Source organism: Condylostylus longicornis, unplaced genomic scaffold (assembly GCF_029603195.1).
Source record: "Condylostylus longicornis isolate FDR11 unplaced genomic scaffold, ASM2960319v2 ptg000100l, whole genome shotgun sequence".
NCBI lineage: Eukaryota > Metazoa > Arthropoda > Insecta > Diptera > Dolichopodidae > Condylostylus > Condylostylus longicornis.
Window position 1 is genome coordinate 3,925,449 of NW_026578068.1, and position 24,648 is coordinate 3,950,096.

At 24.7% G+C, this 24,648-nt stretch overlaps 2 protein-coding genes across 3 annotated transcripts in view; one reads left to right on the top strand and one right to left on the bottom strand.

Annotated features, from left to right (window-relative positions):
• Window positions 1-24,648, bottom strand: part of LOC129614096 (chromatin-remodeling ATPase INO80) — an 82,033-nt gene that overhangs the window by 16,934 nt on the left and 40,451 nt on the right. For both annotated transcript variants that reach the window (XM_055528494.1, XM_055528493.1), the window contains 3 exons: window positions 22,278-22,380; window positions 21,210-21,289; window positions 19,133-19,382 (listed from right to left, as the gene is read on the bottom strand). In XM_055528494.1, coding sequence (XP_055384469.1) covers window positions 19,133-19,382; window positions 21,210-21,289; window positions 22,278-22,380 — 433 coding nt within the window. The remainder of the gene's footprint in view (window positions 1-19,132; window positions 19,383-21,209; window positions 21,290-22,277; window positions 22,381-24,648) is intronic.
• LOC129614099 (putative serine protease K12H4.7) lies at window positions 9,517-11,615 on the top strand. Its single transcript, XM_055528498.1, has 7 exons — window positions 9,517-10,027; window positions 10,093-10,325; window positions 10,402-10,633; window positions 10,708-10,871; window positions 10,942-11,068; window positions 11,148-11,311; window positions 11,379-11,615. The coding sequence occupies exons 1-7, from the start codon at window positions 9,642-9,644 to the stop codon at window positions 11,489-11,491; spliced, it is 1,419 nt and encodes a 472-aa protein (XP_055384473.1). The 5' UTR covers window positions 9,517-9,641; the 3' UTR covers window positions 11,492-11,615.

Below are 24,648 nucleotides of genomic sequence, written 5' to 3' on the forward strand. Positions count from 1 at the left end.
AAACTATCAATTTGTTATTCCGTATAACTAACAGATGTCATATGTTTTGTTTCACCCGAAGATTTCCAACAATTTTTATGAAACATACTAGTGTTTTTGTTCAAGACTGTATTTGATTATTTCAAAAAACATGTATGTACAATGTGACATAAAAAAGAATTATTAATAATATAAGTTTCCGTTAAAGCACGTGGAAACACTCTTGAAGAATGGTATATCGTTATGTGTAAAGTATTTGAAAAAGGACGTTTTTACAACAAATACTCAATAAATGTATATTAAAATAATAAAAAACTAACTTAAAACATCTGGTATAATTTTCGTGTTTGGACCAGCAATTTTAATTGTGACCTATTTTTGAAATGTCAAATATTGAAAACTGAAGGCATTTTTCCGGTAATTAATTGATTAATTGACAAAAATAATGAATATTACCATGAAACTGGTATTAAAATTATTTAGAAAAATTTGAAATTTCCATATTTTCTGTCGAAATTATATTAAATAAATTTATCATAATGTCTACTATTTAATAATTTCAATTAGTCAAAGATTTCTAGTACAAAAACATAATACAAATTTCTTATTGCAAATACACATACAATTGTCATTACAAATGCATTTACTTCCACTTATACAAGTTAATTTTTTATGCTTTTATAGCTTTTGTTTTGAGAAACGCGAGGATTATTGATTAATTAAAAAAATATTGAGCAGTTAGTAATTATTATTATATATACAGAGATACTTTTTGATTTCTCTGTGTTCTCCGGGCTCTGTTGAGGTTTAATCTAAAATTTTTTTTGATTTGTATAGTTGCTTAAAATATTTGAATATTTGATTCGAATGTACATATTTTGAAAGTAAATTGAAAAATTTCGAATTGCGACAATTTATGTAGAGTTTTAAAAAAATTTTAATCTTCAATTTTGTAAAGTATAATTATATATTAAATTTAATAATTTTGACAAATTCATATGTAGATAATGTTAAATTCTAGAAAAATTACATTTAATCTTAATTCAAATCTGAGACCATTAGCAGATGTTCAAAATTATGCATGTAATTTTATATTAACGAACAACTTAGTTTAAATTTAATAGTTTTAGACATCTTATATCCATTCACAAAATAAAAAAATATTCCGGATTGAGTTTCAAATAAAATTATGGAAATAGAAGCTTAATGAAAATTATTAAACATCGTAGTTGACATTCAACATTTTCTTACAGAAATTTTTTATTTTAGCGATTAGAGAATGCTCGTTTTTTAATATTTATTGGGCAATACACTCGTATACTCGTTAAACAAAAGTCAACTTTCTGATTGCTACTTCCAGATGATGATTTTTATTTTATTTGAATTTTTACTTGTTCCTCTAAAAACTTATCAAAGTAGCACATCATTAATATGCTATTATTATGCATTTATTTTGTATAACTGCCATATGAACGTAATACAAAATTTTGCTAACTTAAATCTTACAGTTACAACAAGTACACACATACGAGTATGTTGCGTTTCTTTTTTTTAAGATTTTCTTAAAGATTTCGTTTTTTTTTGTCGAGTTTATAATAATTCTATTTGTTTATTTAATTGAATTAATAATTTATAAATTTATTTTATTAAATTTTGTAAAAAATATTTTATTTGTGCGTGGGCAATTAAACATGTTGTATAGTTATATGCAAAAAGCGGTATAATAAGATTTTGCAATAATTTTATAGATTTAAAAATTTTATAGAACTAAAATAAAATAAAATTTAAGCAAATAATAAAAATTTATGCGCCTTACCATATTTTTTTTAAATTGTAAATTTATACTCGTAACTGTTTAAGTAAATTAAATATTGGTTTGTGTTCAACGAATTTAGAAGAGTATGATTTTTCTTCATTTGCAAGTCCAACTAAAATTTTGTTTTCTTCAACTAAAATAATAGCAAGCATTAGTTATTAAACTATTTGGGTTAACCACAAGCTAAATAGTTTTATTTTATTGCCACATCTGGATAATTAAATTGAGTTTGTAATCACTATAAAAAACGCAAATTTAAAATGAATTACGGCAGGCTTATAATTATAATCCAATCGTTAAGTGCTAGTAAGATTAATCACTAAAAGTTTGATATAATTATTTTAAATACAAACTCATTTATACGAAAGGTTTGTGTCTACAATAAATTTTTTTTTAATTTTTTATGATAAAAAAACAACCGAATTGCAACAAAACGTATTGGATTCTCAAAAAAAGCCCCAATATTTAAAAATTATTGTTCTAAATTATATTTTTAACGAACAAGAGAATAATCTAAACCATATGGGTGTAAAAATCCTAATATATGAATAAAAGGAATGTTCTTTTTTAAAATCAAGATAGTATTCTCCTGCCATATCAAATTCTTTTGTCACTCACTGTAACAAAATACGTATGTACATGAACGTATGTATGCAATAAAATAATTTTTTTTATAAAAAGAAAAAAACATTGAAAAAAGCAATAATTTAATATGAAAAATAACAGTTAAAATAATAATTTTCTTATCAAATCGTATTTGAAAAAATGAAAAAAAAAGTAAAAAACAAAAATTATTTAAATATACAAGTAGTAAATAAATTTAAAATTTGTTTCATTGATAATATAATTATAAAATCTGGTTCCATGAGAAATCGAGTTGGGCTAATTCGAAAGATACCTTGTAAAATGTAAAAACTACTTCAAATACAAAAATTTGCTGCATATTAAAAACTTGCATATGAATACTTGCATACTCATGTACATACATCATTACATATTACATAAGATTATATAATATTTTGTTGCATATGTTGTGTATACAACAATTATTGCAATACTCGTAATATTATTATGAAACATTTGCGAGAAAATGTTACAAATCAACATTAATTTGCAAAATACCAAAAAAATTAAAATAAGAATAAAAACAAATTATATCTAATTTTCATCAGGAAAACCAAAACCAAAGGAAATTCAACAAAAAGAATATACAAAAGAGCACCACCAATGATTGTTTTAATTTTTATTTTTGTTTTTCATTAAATTACAAAAAAAAAAAAGCGAAAAAATTTCAAATCACCTTTTGACAAGTTTATGGTTTGTTAAAAACCATTCGACTAAAGTGCAACCAACCCTTCTTATATACGAGTTTAGGTATACCTTGTGGTGTTTTAGTACTTTAATATTAACATTCACATACATCATAAGAAAAAAAAAATAAAAAGTTTGTAATTCTCAAATATCGCGCCAGTTGGTCACAATTATATCAAAAAGAAACAAAAAAATTAAATATCTAGGTACATATTTTTTTTTTTTTTTGAAAACACAACACGATTATAAACTTTACATGGCCCCTTCATTTCAAATTTTCTTTATTGTTTTCGACTTTAGGTATGCTTACTTATTATTGTTATAGTTACATTTTGATGCCATCTCACTCATTCCTTTCATTAAAATTGTTAAAAAAAAAAAAATTGAAAAGTACCGACGTTAGAATTATGTTTGACTTTTGTGATCTTCTAAAATTAAAATCTATAAAATTGTGTTCTTGTCTAGTATTTGTAAGATCAACAATAATTTGAACAAAAAAAAAAATCAATATAGAAAGGTATTGTTACCTATGTATGTATAGATAAATAATTATGAAAGGAGAAGAAACCAATTTAGCGCATTTAAGCTTTATTTATTTATATGGTTAAACCTTGCAATATGTATATGAGTAAGTCTTCCAAAGAAAGCATATGCTTGATGAATGAATTCCTTTCTGAATGATTACATGATGACTGACCACTTTTTATTTATTTCACTATTTGTTTTAGTCTTTTACGTTTTTTTTTTGTTCTTTTTTTTTCTGTTTCAGTTAATCGGTCCATGATATTATGATGCATACTTTATTCATTGGGTACACTAGATGCATATGTAACATATAGTTTAATCTTTAAAAGGAAACCCTATGAATTACAAGATGACTAAGGTGGAAAGGAATTTTAAAATCATATACGTGTACATTATAATTTAATTCGAAATTTTTTCGAAAAATTTAAAATAAAAGCATATGAACTTAAGTTCATTGTGAATGCAAAAAAAATGATGATACTCGTAGCAATAATCAAATCATTCATTTATATTCGCAAGCAAAGAAGAAAACACAATTGTTTTTTCTGCATGTGTTTGATTGTTGGGTATCCTTGATGCTACTATTGATTTACATATAAAACTCATACTTATGTCTAATTCTACTATAATTAATCAACTTAGAAAATTAATTGACTAAATTCTTATATCTTAGAATTAACTTAGAAACACTAAATAGAAGAAATTAAAATAATGACGTCAATGCATTTGGAATTGAAATGAACATCTAATGATTTTAGATTAATAATTTTGATATTTCAGTTGCCAAAATCTAAATAACTCGGTTTGTTTTGCCATTTCAACTAAATTTACACATATAATAAACCATATTAGTAAAGAATGCTTTTGATAAACACGTGATTTTCAAGATTTAGGCCTCCCTATAGATCGTCAATGTAATAGAATTTCTATCTGTTGATGTTTTTTTTTTCAGACCACGTAAAATTTCTTGTTTATTTCAAATTTTTGTGAAAAATTCCTGAATGTGAAATTTTTAGCATTTCGATGAAAAAAGTTGCTCACAATTCAACCGTGGTCGACGATATTTACATGAAATTACGCTTAAAGAAACAAACAGTAACGAGTGATAATAATTTTACCCAATAATTTCTTTAAGTAAAGCGAAAGGAACAAAAACTATAACTTTACTTTGTGAGTCCGTCAACTAGTTTAAATTAAAACAAATAAATAAAAATTTTGTCACAATAGAATAACATTAATTTAAAATATTTACACATGCAACCTGTTGAGTTTTTGGACAAATAATAATTATAATTATATCATTAACTTAAAACATTTATACATTTATGTATTTTGACACAAATATGGCAAATTAATTTATTTTTAATCACAATCAATGGTTTTTTTGTTTCCTTGTACACAATACAAACTCTTTTGTAAACTTCATATGGTTATTACACGCGTTGTATAATAATGTTTCGAAAAAGCACTAATGCACGTCTACTTAATATATTAACTGTATAATAATCTAAATCCAGTTTAAAAATAAGTTATTTTCGAAGTTTTCATTTTATATTTTTGCTTTACAGTTGTTTCGTTTAAAAAAAAAAACAAAAAAGTAGAAAACCTATATAATATTAAGAATATACTCTAGGGAGTGTTAACACTTAACGGCAGCTCAATAATTTATAAAATCTAAATACATAACATTTAAAAAAAAAAATTCATTTTTTTAATACCAATATTAACTCAAATAATATGTTTGTTAGGTGCCATATTTTAACATTAACAAGCATATAAATATAAAATATATCACCTAATAAAATATAAGTTACTGATTACTATATTTTAAATGTTTTATTTAGGAAAAACTCAAACAAAAAAATCTTCTTTTAAAATGATATACAAAGATAAATTGCCATTAGTTTTGTACAATTTTTATGCCATGTTCTTAAATCATTTAAATTATCCATAATAAGAGTGAATAATTCTTTGTTTTTCGTGATTATTATTTTTTTTTTGGTTAACAATTTTACCATATTACCATTGATTTTGGCATGCAATATATTATTAACTATAATATTTAACAATAAAAGGCAAATTAAGATGAGAACAACACATATCCGATCTTGAAATCATTAAACCAAATCGTAGAATATTAGATAACATCTAGCGAAATAACAGTAGATACACATACCAGTAGACAAATGACAGGTTCAATAGGAAAACATAAAAATCGAAATAATGGCCCTTATTATGAAAAAAATATATCGTACGTATCGTAATAGCAATACTATCAGAAATATCGTGTATCGTATGATATATTTTTTTCATAATAAGGGCCAATAATTTCATATTTAGTTTATGATTTTTTAAAATCAATAAAATATTGGATCATATATCAATTGAACATTTTCATACAATTATATGTTTGCATATTTTAATTTGTTAAATAAAGGTTCGTGAAATAAGGTTCGTGAAATAAGGTTCGTCTTATCACAGAAATAGAGAAGAATAACGTCAAAGAGGCAAAATTGTTTTTAATGAAAATTAAACTATTACAGATGACACTATTAATAAATTAATTTCAAAAGTTTTTTTTAAAATAGTACTACACATAATTTAAGAGCTTCATTATTGAATATTTTTGGAGACACAGTCAATTAAGGTTATAAAGGTGCAATAATTACCCCCTGTACAATATCACCTAATTACTGAGATAATAGCGGCTTTCTAACTACGAGTTTTGCTCGATTTTGAGAGCAAGATTAAATGCATGATCAAAAATATCTGATTTGATATGAAAACAATACTTATCTGATTATAAAGAATGGAATAGGTTTAAAATGAATTTGCTATATTAATTGTATGGAGGAACAAAAATTTCTAAACAATTTTTTTTTTTTTTTGTTTTGTGTTTTCTTATGACAAAAAAGGTCATTTTTGTAGCAGGATTTACCGAAAATGGAAGTCATGTTAATATGAAAATAATATAAAAAAAAAAAAAAATAATTGATCGCGGAAAAAAAAAACCAGAAAACCCTAAACAACAAATGTATGCACGTGTATGTAAAGTGAAATGCGTGCAATGTTAACAAAATATTAACATATTGTGTAGATCTATATTTACATACCAAGTACAATATCTTTAAATAGAAGATAATATAATATAACATTATAAATATATTTATAGAGGATATTGTAAAGGAGAGAAAAATGGATCTTCTGTATACCGCTGGGATGCAAGTTAACGCTTTTTCGTTTTTAATTTTTGATTTACTCATTCTGTATGAGCAGCCAATGATTTAAACGAGATAATTTTTTTTTCTCTTTTTTTTTCTTTTTGTTTTTTTGCATTTTTATCTATATTTGGTAAACATATAATATTTTTATAGTTTGCAAATCTGTGAGAAATTATTATAATCATCATAAATGTACATGTGTATGTATATATAATGAAAATTTAGAAAAAGCTCATAAATAATATTAAGTGAACCAGTATACATTTGTATATAAATATAATGTTTGTTGATAAAGGTGCAAAAAAAACAACGTAGAAACTGAAATAGTTCAAAATAAGGAAGAGGAGGACGAAAACAAAAAAAATAAATAGAGAAAATTTGATAGGTGATAATTTATAAAAAAAAAAAAAAAAACGAAATGCATCTTATGACTTTAAAAAATAGAAAAATTAGGAAAAAAAAAAAATAAAAATTATATTTTTTGATAATCTAAGCATGAGCGGAAGATTAAATATAGTTTCTATTTACTTGAAATATTTGGAAACTGTGAATTTCATATTTTTTGATGAAATTTTCATTTTGTATTTAATTTTTAATCGAATATAATTTTTACATTATAAATTTGTTGCACTATGTAAAAAAACATTTCTTTAGGGAAACGATAGATACTGGGATAAGCTTATAACATTATAAATCTATATTTAGCGAAAATACCTCCATTAAATCAGAGGATCTAAATGTTTTCCAAAATTTTACGTAATTTTTTTTTAATTTTCAAATATAGATACGAGTACCATACACAAACAAAAAGATGCCGTTTACCTTCAAATAAAAAATATAAATATGAACAAATTCAAAAGATTAAGTTTCCACGAAACCTCGTCAAACAAAGATATTTTCGACGCTACCTAGGCAGACAAAACTTAAAAAATGATCATGATTGAGACTAAATATCCCATTATTAATTGAGTAAATGATAAAAATTTGATAATTTTCTAGAAATATATTTTTTAGTGAAAGAAAGAAATAAAAATACTTTCGTCGTCTTCGTATTTCATGTTAATTGCAGTACCAGCAATTCCATCTATAATATCAGAACTTACATTTGTTGTGAGAACTAAAATACAAACGATAACCGAGTACCACAAATTGGTTTGATTTTTTTTGTATAATTAAACTGTTGAATTTAAAATTCAACAGTTCAAACTTTTATATAAAAAATACAATAAAAGTTATTGGAGGTGTAAACTTTTCCATACTATTTTAATTTTTTAAACAAATTTTTTTTTTGTTGTTTGTGAGTATTTTTATAATAAAAACGAAAAAAAGAAGCATTCAATTATACATCCAACATTTTCGTGCCTATTTATGGATTCAATCATTTTATTCAATTTTTTTAGTGCTATTTTTGCTACTTAACACTTAAAGAGGAGTAACACCAATAAAATAAAAAAATAAGTAAATAAATAATATATAACACGGAAAATATATTTGAATTCAATAAATTCAGTTAAAAAATAAGAGAATAGTTAAAAAAAAAAAAAAAAAAAAATAACCAGTTTTTTTTTTATTTACTACCATTATTTATTACAATAAATTTTCGAGTTTTATTGGAAAAATCGTGCAAAATTTCTCATTTCAATGATTATGCGATGACTATTCACTCTTTAATAATAATGATATAGAATTGATTATTGATGATTGCAATAATGACGATATGAAAATAAATTTTCTATGTCCTTTATTTGAAAAGAACATGCATTCTTAAATTTTCAAAAAAAAACAAAAATTTAATTTACAAACCATTAAATGAAGATTAAACAAATTCATTTTACTTTGTCTTCTATAAAGAAGAGCAATGTTTCAGGAATATTATATAACTTCTATTAATCCACTTTTTGTCTGTGTTCTAATATTGTCATAGTTTTTATTCAAAATCTAAACGCTATTCGGAATATGTGTATACTTCGAAATATGTGTAGCCTTACGATTTTCAGAAACTCCTGATTCATTCTTTTAACCCGATTAAATTCGAATAATTCCGAATAATTAAATCCCGAATTAAATCCGATTTTATTGGTGCACAATTACTTTATAATTGAAACAGTTACTTCTCCCGCAGTATAGTGTTCTTAATTAAAGGAAAAGTAAATAACTAATTAATTAGTAAAAATATTCAGTGAAGAAAATATCAAATTAGACGTCATTCAACTACTAGTATTAAATTCAAGAATTCCTTGAATAATGAGCACACAATTTTATAATAATTCTTACTTCTTATCTGAGTGTCATACTGAAAACTAAGGTCATACTGATAAATATTTGAAAAAATTTAGGTCTGCTTTTTCTAAATCAAAGTATAAACCATTACTTGCCAAATCAAAATTAATTTAATTCTCTATAATTTTTTATTAATCTTGGATTATAGTGTACTCCAATTATTTTGATAAAAAAAAACAGTATTCACCAATAAAGATAAGTATGCAATTGATTAAAGGGTCATAAATCACCTTGCGGCGTTTGTTTACTTTTTCATTCAAAAGAAAAAAAAAATAATCGCTCTGCATGTCGTTTTCATTTAGTGATAGTAAATTAAAAAAAAAATTTCTTTATCAAACTATTTCTCTAATTCATAATACAGTCTATGGAAAACCGTAAGTGACTCAACAGGCAGATAACATTTATTTGCGTATATAAAACTCCACAAAACTAATGATTTCTACTCAGTTTCATTAATCTTCTATGCAATAACTATTAGTGAACAAAATTTACAAAACAAATTAAAAAAAATGAATATTCTATTAATATTTGGAATAATATGTTCAATTCTAGTAGAATTTATTAATGCCGGTTCAGTTTTCGGGAAAACATTTAAAATTTTGCATAATGAACCTCCACCACCTAAATCATTAGGTCGTCATTTAATTCTAAATTCTGTTATAGAACAAAAAGTGGATAATTTTGATCCAAATAATAACGCAACATGGCTAATGAGATACAAAGGGAATCCCGAACATCATAAATCTGGTGGCCCAATTTTTATATTCTTAGGAGGAGAATGGAGTATATCTGATGGTTTCATTACTGCTGGTCATTTTTATGATATGGCAGCCGAAAATAATGCGTACCTATTTTACACAGAACATAGATATTATGGTAAAAGTTTTCCAACAAGGTAAGAAATTAATTTGTTACGATTAAATAATGGAATTTAATAACAAATCTATTTTAATTCGTAAGTGATTTGAGAACCGAAAATTTGAAATATTTGACTGTTGGCCAAGCTTTAGCCGATTTAGCTTATTTTATTAAAGTTCAAAAACAAAAGCCACAATTTAAAGAATCAAAAATTGTAATAGCTGGTGGATCGTATTCAGCTACAATGGTTACATGGTTCCGACAAAAATATCCTGAATTATCTGTTGGAGGTTGGAGTTCAAGTGCACCATTATTTGCAAAAGTTGATTTTATAGGTAAATTACAAAAAAAAATTATTTTTTAAATTTAATTCACTAATCCTTCTTTTGAACTATGTACATTTTTTCATAGAATACCACGAAGTGACGGGAAAAGCAATTAAATTAGTTGGAGGAGAAAATTGTTATAACAGAATTGAAAAAGGTGTAAAGGAATTTGAAATTATGATGGACACCAAACGATATGAAGAATTGAAAACCTTATTTAATATTTGTGATAATTTTAATTCAAATGATAAATATGATGTTATGTCATTATTCACTTCAATTTCTCAAATCGGAGCTGCTTTAGTTCAAGGACATAAGTAAGATGAAAGGGTTTAAATTCAATATTGTAAAGTTTTAAAATATTTTAAACTTGATATTATAAAATTTATAGTAAAGGTAGTATTGAACGAGATTGTGGTGTTATTTTAAGTGGAGAAACAGATGTTGAAGGTATTGCAAAGTGGATTAATTCATATCTTGGAGGAGGTTGTAATGATTTTACATATAAAACATCTGTTAAAGATCTCAGTTATACAGAACTTTCTTCAAATATTTGTAAGTTAAATTCCATAATTTGGATGAATTCAAAATTTGATTTAATGAATAATGAAGAAACAATTGATAGACCGTCAATGGATATACCAAACATGTAATGAATTTGGTTGGTATCAAACATCTGGTTCAACTAATCAACCATTTGGTAAAACATTCCCTGTCGATTTAAGTGAAAAATGGTGTGAAGATGTTTATGGGTAAAATACAATTAATTTTATATTGTTATAGTTTTTGCATTTTGTGCTAATTTCTATTTTAAAATCCTGAAACTTCCAGAATTACAAAAGATCAATTACACAAAAATATAGCAAACACAAATGAAATGTATGGAGGATGGCAACCAAATGTGACAAATGTGTTCTTTACTCATGGGCAATTAGATCCATGGCATCCAATGGGTGTTCATGTTAATGAAGATGGTGAAAATAATATAATACCTTGTAAGTTGGAAAGATGAGATGTTAAAGTACTTTAATTTTTCTATTCATCTATTTCTTCTTTTTTTAGTATACGCACACTGCAAAGATTTTGGTTCAATTCAAGATTCCGATACTGAAGAAATGAAAAACTCAAAAGAGAAATTGAGTAAACTTGTAAAAAAATGGCTGAGTGACAAATAGATATTTTTACAATAAAAATTATTGTGTTAGAAAAAGCATAAAATTTTGTTATTGAGTTTAATACCGTAAATGTTATGGATTCCACAATGTGGAATTCGTAATTTTATGTAAACACAGAAATAATCTTATATTTTTCAAACTCTAAAATATTAAGCAATATATTTTTACTTCAAATTTCAAAGGCAATAATTATAATGTAAAAGCAATTTTCTTTTTTGGTCGCTAAAATAAATCGAAAATAGTAAAAATTTCAACATATTCCACAGCAGTTATTCTTCTTTTTTCTTTTCTTCTTCTTCTTATTGTTCTGCTTGTATAATTCTGGATCTTCACTGCAACAAATTCTGCATTCATATCGGCAAACCCCAACTCTAGAAACTATACCAGATAATCTTGTGTTTTTTTGAAATATTTTTGATTTTATCTTAACAGAATTTTCTTTTTCAGATTTATTCATTATTTGGGATTGTTTTGATTGTTGAAATTAATTTAATAATACATATGCATGTACTCGTATGTATGTATGTATATACATAAAATTTTATTCTTTAATTTGGTGTAAAAAATTTGTTTTTCTGTTTCTAAGTAAAGTTTTTGAAGTTGCTAAATCCCCATTAGAAAATTTATTTCTTCATTTTGTCTAGAACAACTAGTTTTATCGTTATATTTTTATACGTTTTTATATTGTGTTTAAAAAAACAATTGTCTGGAAAACATTTCAAAGAATGCTTAGTTAAAAACACTAATTATGCAAATTTTTAAGCATTTAAGCAAGTTTTCCAAAAAATTTTAAATTCCAAAAGGTAATTGACAAATTCATGAAAGTTTTAATTTCCTATAAAAATAAATCAATATAAACCGAGCTCTCACGTACACAAAAACTAACATCGCAACAGTACAAATTAGGATTGAGAAAAAAGAGATTATTCATCATAAATAATAAGAGTTTTGCTATTCGAAAGCGCAATCACTTGCATTTGAGTAATGTGTCTATAACTTTTGAAGAGCGAAGTAATTACAAACATTGCCTCAACACCAACTTCATTTGTTTAATTTATTAACACGTATAACACTTTTAGAAAATGTTTAACTTCTAAGCTATCACATGGAACCCGTTAACGTAAAGAAGAACAAATTTTTTTCAATTTAATATACTCGTATTTTCTAGATTTTCAGTTTCCTCTATGGGAACTTTCTGTTTTTCAATTGAGTTTTTCTTCTGCCCTTGAGACTTCTTGTCTTTATTTTGCTGACTAGGCTCTATTTCGCAAATGTAACTCTGATTCAAATATGGTATTTCAAATGGCAAATGAACTTTTGGAAGTGATAGTATTGTCAAATATCTTCTATATTTTACCCATTCTTGAGGAGAAAATTTTTTATTTTCAAGAAAAATCATAGAAGAGTCAACCGGTTGTTCTTTTGGTTTTGCTAATTTTCTCGTATGCCTTGTTATTCTATATTTTAATGCGCCACGACTAACACCAACACGCAATTTTGGTTTTCGAGGTTTCGATTTTTTTGAATCAGGAGAATTAATTTTTGGGATGAAAGTTAAAAGTTCTTGTGGTGGTGTTTCATACTTTTTTTGCATTTTTATAGGCTTTGGTTTAGCAAGAAATAGCATTCGTTCTTTATCCAGTTGCTTAGTAAAATCTCCTGCACCTTGTTGAATTTTCTTATTATCTTTTAAATGCTTTTTTCTTTTTAAATCAGTAAATAGAGCAGGATACTTCCCTTTAGGTGCGCCAAATCTTTTTACCCACTTTTTCCAACGTAACCAGTCCGCATTGCTCATAGGACCGCGTTTTTGAAATCTTGTTAATTTTCGTACAAATTTTGGTAATATCAGAACTTTTGGTTTTGAATTTTTCTCAATCCAAGCCAATAAGCGCCTTTGACGAAGTTCATATTTAAAACGGGTAGAATTTTCCGTTAAAATTTCCTGATTTTCGTCTTCCATTTCAAATTGAAAAATAATTTTTTTTTTTTAATGTAAAATAAACTAAAAATTTTGACTTGTTTTGTAGGAAATTCAATTTAATTAGAATGAGGAATTTAAAAAGCAAACTGTGTTTTTATGCTATCTGATCACATTCTTTTTAGTTGCTTCTTTTGTCTATTCGGTGTGAGTATTTCCAATAACAGCTTCCGAATTGTGGGATCTGATTCTGATCACAGTTTGAACAATGTCCAACATTTTGAATTTCCAATAGTAAAAATTATAAATTAATTTAAATGTTCATATATGTAAATATGGAAAGAAATTTTATTCAATTGAAGTGTGCGTAGAGAAATTCAGCTAAAAATATTTAGAATTTCACTTCTTCGTTTTGAAAGAAAAATTAATTTGATTACCTACAATATTCTAGTGTAAATTATAATTAAATGAAAATTTAGAAACGTTCGAATACATACATATTTCGAATTAATTTGAACAAGCGCTATAATGTATAACACTTATTCTAATTTAGACACTAAAATTGTAAACAAAGAAAGTTTTTCAAAATCAAAAATTTTTAAAAATAAAAATTCTATGATAAGGAAATCATATGACGTTAGAAAGAAAAATAAACTTGGAACTGGAAAACATTACTACAATAAAAATCCTAAAATAAAAAATGCAGAAGTAACTTCCTCAAATATAGCTGAACAACGAATAACATTTAACGAATATATTCGTTCTCGTAACAGTTTTACAAAAATAAGACAGCCTTTAACATTAGATTACCGAAAACCCCATAAATCTAAGTTGGATCATTCAAAAAAGCCTCGGTCACTTTATTCAACAAATTACCATAAACAGGTTAATAGAAAAGTTATTTTACCAACGGGGTTAAATGTATTACCAACTAACTCTATTTCGTCAGCCAGACTAATTCGATTACCTAAACAATACACTAATGTAGAAGACTCAAATATGGAACGAAATCTTGATTTTTGGCGACAATTAAGATTTAAGGTACCCAAAAAAGTATTGAAATATCGCATTACGAATCGATTGAAGAAGTTAGCAATACCTAGGAATTATGTTAATAATCAAAAATTAAAGCTGATGGAACAAAATAATTCAAAAGCATCAAAAATTAATCGTATGAGTAGATTGCGCTGGAAAATGCATAAAAAATATTTAAATGAATTTTTGGCACGTCCAAAAAAAATTCCACAACAGAGTAATATTAAAATTTCACGTGGTAAAAAAGTTCATATTAAATATTTAATAAATACAATTAATCGATTATCTGTACCACATAAACTCAAAAAATCGGATACGAGTACAACTATTTCTGAAATTTCATGTAGAAGAAAAAGTTTGCATATAAATAAAATATCGAAACGTATTTCTGAATTGGCAAAACCTAAATCATATAAAAATTTAAATGTATGTGCAGTGGTAAACATCAGAGCTCCAACTTCTAAACAATACGTAAGTCGGGTACGTTTATTATATTTAGCTAAACCCAAAAAAGATTTTCGTGAAGAATTTTTAAAAAAAGAGGAAGACTATTTAAAAGAAAGCAAAAAAAATGAAAGAAAATATATTTTACGAAGAAAACCGTCACAGAAACAGTCAGAAACTAGGTCTAATGAGAAAATTTTAAAAGAAAATCATGAAAAATATAAAGAGTTTCATAATGGGTTAGAAATTTTAGAAAAGTACGTCCAGAAACATAGATTTATATGTCGTACAGAATACCAAAAATATAAAAAGAAACTTAGGCTAGCATATAATTTATTAGAGCGCTTGCATTTCTCAAACTTCAACAGATATGAATGATTTTTTGAATTTTAAAACGAACTTTGTTTTTTTTTTCGTATTTTTTGACTTTAAAGTTATTTTGTTGAATATTTCATCAGAACTTAAATATCGTATTAAATTAATAAAATCATAATTGAGGAGCTCAACTATTGAAATTAGTATCAATATTTCTAAAATTAAAATTTCTTACCATATAATATGCTTATTAATTGTTTCTTTGGATACATATTACATTACTTCTGCAATCTAATCTAATTTTAAAATTATTGCAACATCATGCTATTAAAATAATTGCGAGAAATTTTAAACTTTTTCTTAGAATATGATGAGCTTAGAAGACTTTAATTGACTTCATATTCTACGGCTATATTCTATATTCGGTTTTTCCGTATTATATTAGTGTCTTAATTCTAAATTGTTAAGATTTTAATACTCAAGCAAAAAATTAAACATAAATAGAATGAATGATCAATAATTAGTTCTGATCAAATTTTTTTAAGGATAAGTAATAGAATATTGAAATTGGCGTAATAATTTGTTACTCTATCCATTTATCATAGACTTTTGTCAAAAATTACCAAAAATTTTGTTCTATTACATAATTTTAAATATAATTTTAAAGCTTTTGATAATCTCTAAAAACTGGTTCAATGATGTAAAATATCTCTTTCTGACTATAGTACTATATTACATCTAATAAAAGTTTACAAAATAACTACTTATATTTACGGTGCACGTGTATAATTCAATTCCTATCAAATTGTACATAATTAAATTTAATAACTTAATGTTGTATATTTCAATATTTTACAGTTATAATTATAAATTACAGAGTGATGTTGAACTTAAAATGTTTAATGCTCAATGTTAGTTAATTAGTTAGAGAGGGGAGGCGGCCGTCCCAACACTGCCGCCTAGTACTAGGTCAACATAAGACCCATAAAATGTTCAGATCGCTCACAGGCGCTACCCAGAGCTCCTCCAATCTGCCGAACCGATATCCCAAAGAGCGTTCCCTCCTCCGCATTAGAGCGGGGCACTCGCATAGCACGTGATACACATTCTCCACCTCAATGTTAAACCACATTGTTAAATATTAAATGTTTTCAGTACAAAATAATTTATTTACTCCCAAAATGTTTTTGAATACAGCATTATTTTTATTGCACTTTATATTTTCATGGATTTAAAGGTAATGTACATGATATGTGTAAAATACAACATTTGATAAATTACCGATATTGCATTTCATCATCATATGGTCTTTCTAAAAGAATTCACTCGTAAATTTAACACAATTCCAAAATTAACCTTCATAACTAATAATGAATATCGTTATAGATGAACCACAACTAAACTATCAAATTCCAATTTAATTACCCAAAGTCGTTGAAATAAATTTATGATTGCAGCAACATACTTTTTAGTTGTGGGTGTATATGGCAGGTTTTAAACATATAATTTATGAATCCATGACTTATCCTTTTTTTAGAAAATTAAAAACAAATAAAGGATTCATAAATAATTAATTTATTAGAATGATCGTATACAAATTTTCAAATAAATGTAAAAATAAACCACATTGTCAAGTTTATAATAAAAACAAAAAAAAAATAAGCATAAAATTAAAAAATGGAAAAAATTATAAGACTGAATTTTGTATAGAGATAAAATTTTAAAGAGTTGATAACGTTAATCACGTACTTAATACTTATCACCATTTGTTTATTTATTACATACGAGTATAAACATTTTTTGAGTTCGGATCTACCCATGAAGCCATTATATGTATGTACGAGTACAATAATAATTCTGTGAATAAAAACAGATATTTTTCCAGAATCTCAAAAATAAGAATTTAAATTAAAACAAGCTTATAATTGAAATTAGATAATTTAAAGGACGTCCTATACTTAATTTCAAAATTTTCTTCGTTCCATATTTTCTGCCTGAAACCAATATGATATTATGTACCTAATAATGTAAGTATGTGCTCACTTACTATCACAATAGTAAACAATTAAAATATTACCTACGTATAATTCTATTTCTATAGAAAAGGATACGCCTGTTTTAGTATTCAACAACAAATAATCCAGCGGTTGCATCAGACAATAAAAAAAATAAAAAAATGATAATATAAAAAAAAACTGACACTAAAAAACTAATAAAGCACACATGGAGCCTGACAGCCATAATGAAATTTAATGCCACTTTTATGGTTATTAACGTTTTTCTCTTTTTGTAATTATATCCACACATTTTGTTTGTTATTTTAACACGAGGAGAGTATTCGTAGTATTCGTTTTCAGCGTATATTTATTAGTTGCAGTGAATTATTAATTTAAATTTATTAGAAAAGGATAATTAAAGGATAAGAAAAATTCTTTTTTTTTTCTTCTTTGAGTTTATGTAATTAATCATAGATGTTTTTTATTTTATTTTTTTAAGGATTTTTTAATTTTAAAGACGATTACTATTCTTATACATTACAGATAAATCAAAGGGAACCTCATATAAAGTATTTTATTGTTCATTTCTTGCTTATCATTAGAGAATTCAAAACTATTCGAACATGGACCTGCTGTTCTATCTGAACTGAACTATCATTCAGCATTTATAAATTTCATATTTAGCGCAAGTTAAATAAAATTATTACTACGTAACGCTTACTAGTTTACATCATATTGATTTGACTGTATGTGATTAAGATCGGAACTACCGCTCAGAAATATTTTCGTGGCCGTTTTTATCCAAATCCATGGGAAAAGATGAAATATTTAGATTTTGACAAATAACTACTATTTCGTAGTTTTATTTTGTACCTTCTATTTAATAATAAAAGTAATGAATAGATAAAAGTAATGAATCAGAAATTTATCACATTTTATCAATGCTCTATCAAAATATTAAGGGAAACAACATATGTATCTGTGTTTTAAAACAATCTGTTTCACTCCGGTAAGTCATAAAACTAAAGATCGTTACCGAACCTTTTGTCAATATTTTGTTGAATAAAAATATTAAGGATGCCATTAAACTCTCATTCTAATGTTTAAATAAAACCCAAAAATTAAACGTTGTATTAAAATTCATAATTAATTATGACAAGTTCAATTTCCTTTCAAAATTATTATTAAATTTATTTAAGTTGTACATAATATAAATAATAATATTTTATAGAAATTAAGAAAAAATTAACACAATTACATTTACATTATATAATTTTTTCTATATCGTATACGATAAAACAAATAATTAATAATTGTTAATATTTGTACGATGTAAATGCAGTGTTACAAATTGACAAATTAAAAGAAAAGAAAATTTAAATAAAAATTTATTTTTGATTTTTTAATTCATTTATGAGTGCAAAACATAAAATTCATATAATAAGCAAAGAAATACAATTAAATTTAATGTTCATTAATGAAGTATACATTCAACAGCTTATCGGTCTTATACCTTTAGAGGAGTTTATTTTTTCTTTTTAATAATAATGATTTCATACACAACTGTAGGTAATATTACTAAGAATTTTTAAACCACATTTTCATATTTTTCATTTGTTCCATCTTTTTCCGTTTAAAAAATCGTCTTAAGTTCTTTGTAATTGAATATTTATTTTCTAAAGGGAATAATATTTTTTATTGATTTTCCCAATAAAATTTTTATGTTAATTTCTTAAATATATGTGAGCATATAAATTATAAATGAGTAATAATGTGGTAATAATAAAAAAATTATAATTTTTTAGTAAATTTTTTAAAGTTAATTTAAAAAGTTTATTAGATTTTTTCATGGTTATTATTACTTAACCACAAATCCATAAGATTAATAAATATTATATGTTTAATTTTTTTTGCTATAATTTCACATACCTGGTGTACTTCCTCTTAAAGGACTATCACAGTCAACAATTAAACCTTCATTACTCGAATCATCATTATGTCCACTAAGAAATGATGTTGCTCCAGGTACTAAAATTTCATTGCCAGTTATACAACCATTTCCACTACTACCATTTTGTGATTTTTCACTTAAAGCTGGACTATCAACACCAACATCAATTGATTCATCATCATTACCGCTACCATCAATTTTAATTTTTTTACTTGTAGATTCAACAGACTATAAATATAGTGCGTTTTAAAGGTGTTAAATAAAGCGGGTAGCCCGGGAAATTGAAAATATATATTTTCAATATGAAAAGAAAATAGGAAAAATTGTATTATAATAGTATAAAATGTAGGTACATTACAAATTTAATTTGAAGTCACTGAGTTGTTCAAGTTTTTAATTAAATTATTTGATTTGGGAACACATGTATTTAAATATAACAAAATGACAAATAAAGAAAACAAAATCAAATTATGTAAAATTTATTGAAATTTGGTGAATTTACTGAAATTAGTTTCTGAATTATTTTGGAAATAAATGAACTAACGGACGAATTGACATAGCAAATTTGGCTCATACATGTATATAGGTGCGTGTTCATATTTTCTAACATTATTTCTTAGGCAAATTAGAGCAGTAATTCCATAATACTAACGAATATACAAACATTGTTCGTACGTTAATTAACTAACATACGAGTACAATACCGTCAAATCTACGCAAAGAATATTTTTTATAAAGGAAATTTAGTAATGTATTTTGTTCTTTAATGAATTTCTTTTAAGGCTTAATATTAATGCAACTGATATTATGTAACGAGATAGCTAATATGCATAAATAAGCACGTCAAACTTTTAACCACATATTTAAAGGGTTTTAATAATCATCGCTTAATAAATAAAATTTTAAGAAAATAAAAAAATATTTTTTAAATAACGCGTCAGTGATTTTCTACATAAAAATAAAACGTTAAATAAAAGACAGTTATTGTAAACTAAACATAGAACTTATAAATAGTGTTATAAATATTTAAAATTTATGACGTATAACTAAATAGAAAAATAATTTTTATTATGACCTTTTTTTGCATATTCGTCTTTTTATATGTTTATATATATTTAATGTAAATGTAAACGGTTAAACAAGACATAAATGGGTTATTTAAAAATATTTTCTAATATTACGATTGGCTATCAACTTAGAATCATAAAATAATATAAGAACCTTTATAATAAAATGCGTTCAATTTTAAACACAACGTTGACTTTTCTTATTTTCAGTGTTCCATTGAATGAACAAAATAAACCAATTCTATGAAATTTTACTGTAATTTTAGGAAAGAAATCTCAAAGAACTGAACATCTACTCATGTATAACTGAAATATTTTATTTAATTCTTCTGTAATTCTTTAAAAGTAGCTAAATTCTATAAGAATGCTTTCAAAAATTCAAAATGGTTAATGTTGTAGGAATTAATTTAAATAAATTAAATTTTTAATATCCAAATATATGATTTTACTTATCCAATAAAGCAGAAAAAAAAATTTAATACAAACTTTAAAATAAAAAAAAATATTGTGTCTTATACTATCTGAATAAGTATTCAATCATCTGCTTCAATATTATTTGTTCAATCTATTTACCGAAAGTCAATAAAACGCCTTACCTATTAATAATAGCAATTATGAACTATCATGTTTTAAGTTCTAATTAGGATTAAAAGTTGTTCTTATAATGTTTGAAACAAATCGAAATGGCGAATCTTTGGAAATAATAAATTTTTGCTTCTGGTTTTCATTAAATGCTTAACTTATATTGAAAAGACATTTTCTGTACAATTTGAAGTTTTGGATAATGAATATGAAATCTTTGGACCACGGCCAGTTCTTCAATTTTTCCGTTCGATTTTAAAATCAAGACTTTTATAAATAAAATACTACAAGAAAACGAAATCAATTTTCACAATTGCATTAAAAAAAAAATATTTTTTTTTAAGAATAAAAATAATTTTAATTTAAAAAATTTAATTAAGAGAAAAAAAAAATTGAATTTAATTACCTTAACAATTCTTCTCTTCTTTTCAGCATCTTTTCCAGGCTTTTCTTCAGTTGTTCTCTTTTCTTCTGTTTTCTGTCGATCTATGATGAAAAAATTATCAAAGGTTAAAAATATATAAAAATAGCTAATAAAAATATTATATGTAAAAGGTCCTACAATTATCATGAAATATTTATGAAATATATGAATACTTGTACAATAATTTAATTAAAAAAAAAAATATTTTTTGCAAAAATTTAATAATTCAAATGTATATTCATAAACATAAAATCATACTATTGATTTCTTAACAATAAAAATATTCAATGAATTCAAATTAATAAGAAAAACAAAATCTTATTTTTAATTTGCTCGGAACAATCCACATTTTAAGTAATGAAATAAATCGAATTTCAAAAAAGTTGTGCATTTACAATTAAGTTGACAAAAAATGAATTATGTGTAAAAAGTATGGTACTTGAAGTGAAATTAATTTAAATTTAAATTTTTTGAATTCGAATTCATAATCCGACAATTAGATCACAGATGGCACACATATTATAAAAAATATTTTACTCTTGTTTTGCTCGTTTTAATATATATATATATATATATATATATATAAAAATTCAAACTAATTTTAAATAAAGTTGGGTCAAACCAATGGTTTGTAATGTAGCCCTATTTCCTTCAACAAGTGAAAATTCCGCTTTTAAAAGCAATATATGTACTACATTATTAAGATTAGTTTCATTCATATACAAAAATTGCATACATTTGGGATGAACACTACATAATAATTAATGAAAGATTTACCAAAACTATTGTTCTTTGTGAATTTGATTAGTTTAAATTATTCTCCAATTATTCATGTAATACAACTTTCGAGTAAAAAACTACTATACAATATTAATCACAAAAATGGAGAAAAAAATCTCCATTTCTGGAGATTGTATACAAATGTATTTCACCAATTTTTAATCTACCGTTGTTTGATTTCAATCGTGTACATACGTAGGATTACCCTTGGATATTATTTGGAAAATTGTAAATCAAAAAATTAAAAACTAAAATTCATGCTGAACTTACATTTCAATTCAATTTCTTCATCATCTAATAACAACGAGACAACTTCCTTTGGTTTTAATGTATCTGGTTTGAAATTTCCACCACTTATGACCATTCTTTGAATCTGAAAATAGAATTAAATAAAAATAATAAAACAAAGAAAGAAAAATATTAATAAACATCAAACATTTTATTCATAGAATTATGATAATTAAGGGAGAAATAGACTCCCTTTTCTCCATTTGAATATTAAAATATTTTCTTTTTCTGTTTACAGTATACCTAATAATACCATATAATATATCATATACATATGTTCTTATGTATGCATGTAAGAAGCACAAACATTTCATGTAAGTACATACATACTTGTATTTGAAAATTGCGCACACTAATAAAAATATTTTAATATTCAAAGAAATTCCAAAAGTATAAAAATTTGATTTAATATTTAAGTGATCGGGTTTTACTCAAACGGTGTAATTTAATAGCATATAGAATATGACTTTTCTTTTTGGAAACAAAAATGTAGAAAAAAAATATCATTAATTGGGCGCCATCAAGTAATTTTAATATTACGAATAAAAACAAAACAAAAATAAAAGCAAAATGTTTTTTTAAAAATTAATATTAAGGGTTATTACACATTACATATTACATACATACATACGTATTTTCGTTACGTATATAATTAATGTGTTTACATAATGCTATAAAAGCCGCGTATATTAAATTACTTAAAGATAAAAGTACAATATTTTATAATGTAAACAAAATTCAGTGCGGATTTTTAACAAAATTTTTAGCAAAACAGAAGTGTTACAATAATTGCAAATTGAACATTTTAGATTCAAGTTTTGCAAAAAAATTTTAAATTCTTAAAACACAAAAGTTAAAAGCAATAAAATTGTAGAGAAATATCATATGTAACATTAACATGCAAACTAAATCTTCAAATTTCAATAACATTATTTTCTTCACACAATTCGGCAATCGACAGTTAGGCGCAATCGATACAGAAGAATAAAATAATTCAATAACGCAAGTCTGAGGCATTTCCACAGTGAATTTGTGCAGTAATGGAGAAAAATAAATTAAATTTTCGAATTATGGAATACAAAATTATTATGTTTCTTAAATACATACATATGTATGTATTTGTATGCATGTAAGAATATAGAACTTAAATGTCAATGTCAAGTAATAGTTCAATGTATGTTGATTTCGCCGAAATTCAAAATTTCAAATTATAGTTCAACATTTCGACAAGAACAATATTAGTTCAAAAAAATATGCCTCGAGAAAAACCCCACATGTTGAAAATATTGTGGTTAAATACAATGTTTCAAATTCAAGTTCAATTTCATAATGTGAACGCATTACGTGAAAATTTAAATAATTCTAAAAGATTTTATTAAAATACAAAAACATAAAGACAAACAAACACTTTCTAAAATTTCATTTTTGTAAAGAAAAAACTAATTATATATGACGTATATAAGTGTGTACTTTAAAAGTGAACGAGTGCCGGTAAGCAAAAAATTCCGTCTACTATAAAACAAGTAAAAGTGTTGTCTTATAATAAGTATGTACGTGGTATTTTAAATTTGTCTTCATCGTGATATAAACAAGGTTTCGATCTGCGATCGACAATGAAAATTTGTTTTGATTTTTCTTATGCGCGGCATACAATGAGTAAAAAATATTTGATAGCTACATTAGAAAAAAAAATTAAATATTTTTGTAACTTTTTTTTTATTTTGATATTTTTCTAATTATAAATTTAGTTTTTAGAAATTACTTATGATTTAAACACAGAAGGGAAAAAATTGAATGTTTTTTTTTCTTAAAACAGCACGTGTCAAACATTAAATATGATTAGTAGAAATGAAATTCGAATCATTAATATTTCGGCTTGTAACAAAACAACTCATTAAATATCCAGCGAATGTAATAGTTTGTACAAAATACAACATTGAAAGCTAAGCAGAACTTAAAATATTTAATTATTTTTTTAATCATATTATATTTTTGAAGCATACTACAAATTTAAATTAACCAAGAATAATATACAGAAATTTTGCAATGAATGGATGGATAAAACTAGTTTGTTAAGTCATCATCTTGTTAGATATCAAGCTTTAGGTTGATTTTTCTTGAAAATTAAAATTTTGAAATAACCCGAAACTCCGAATTTTATGTACTACATTTGTAAAACTAAATTCATATAGTTTTTTTTAATGCCGCGCCAGAATTTTTAGAAAACACTTTGAAAATTTTCTTGAATTGACATTTTTAACACAAATAAATAAATTTATATGTTGCACGATTTCTTCAGGTCAGACTGGGACCTTAGGGGTACAAAATTTTTCGGCCCTATATCCGAAATTCG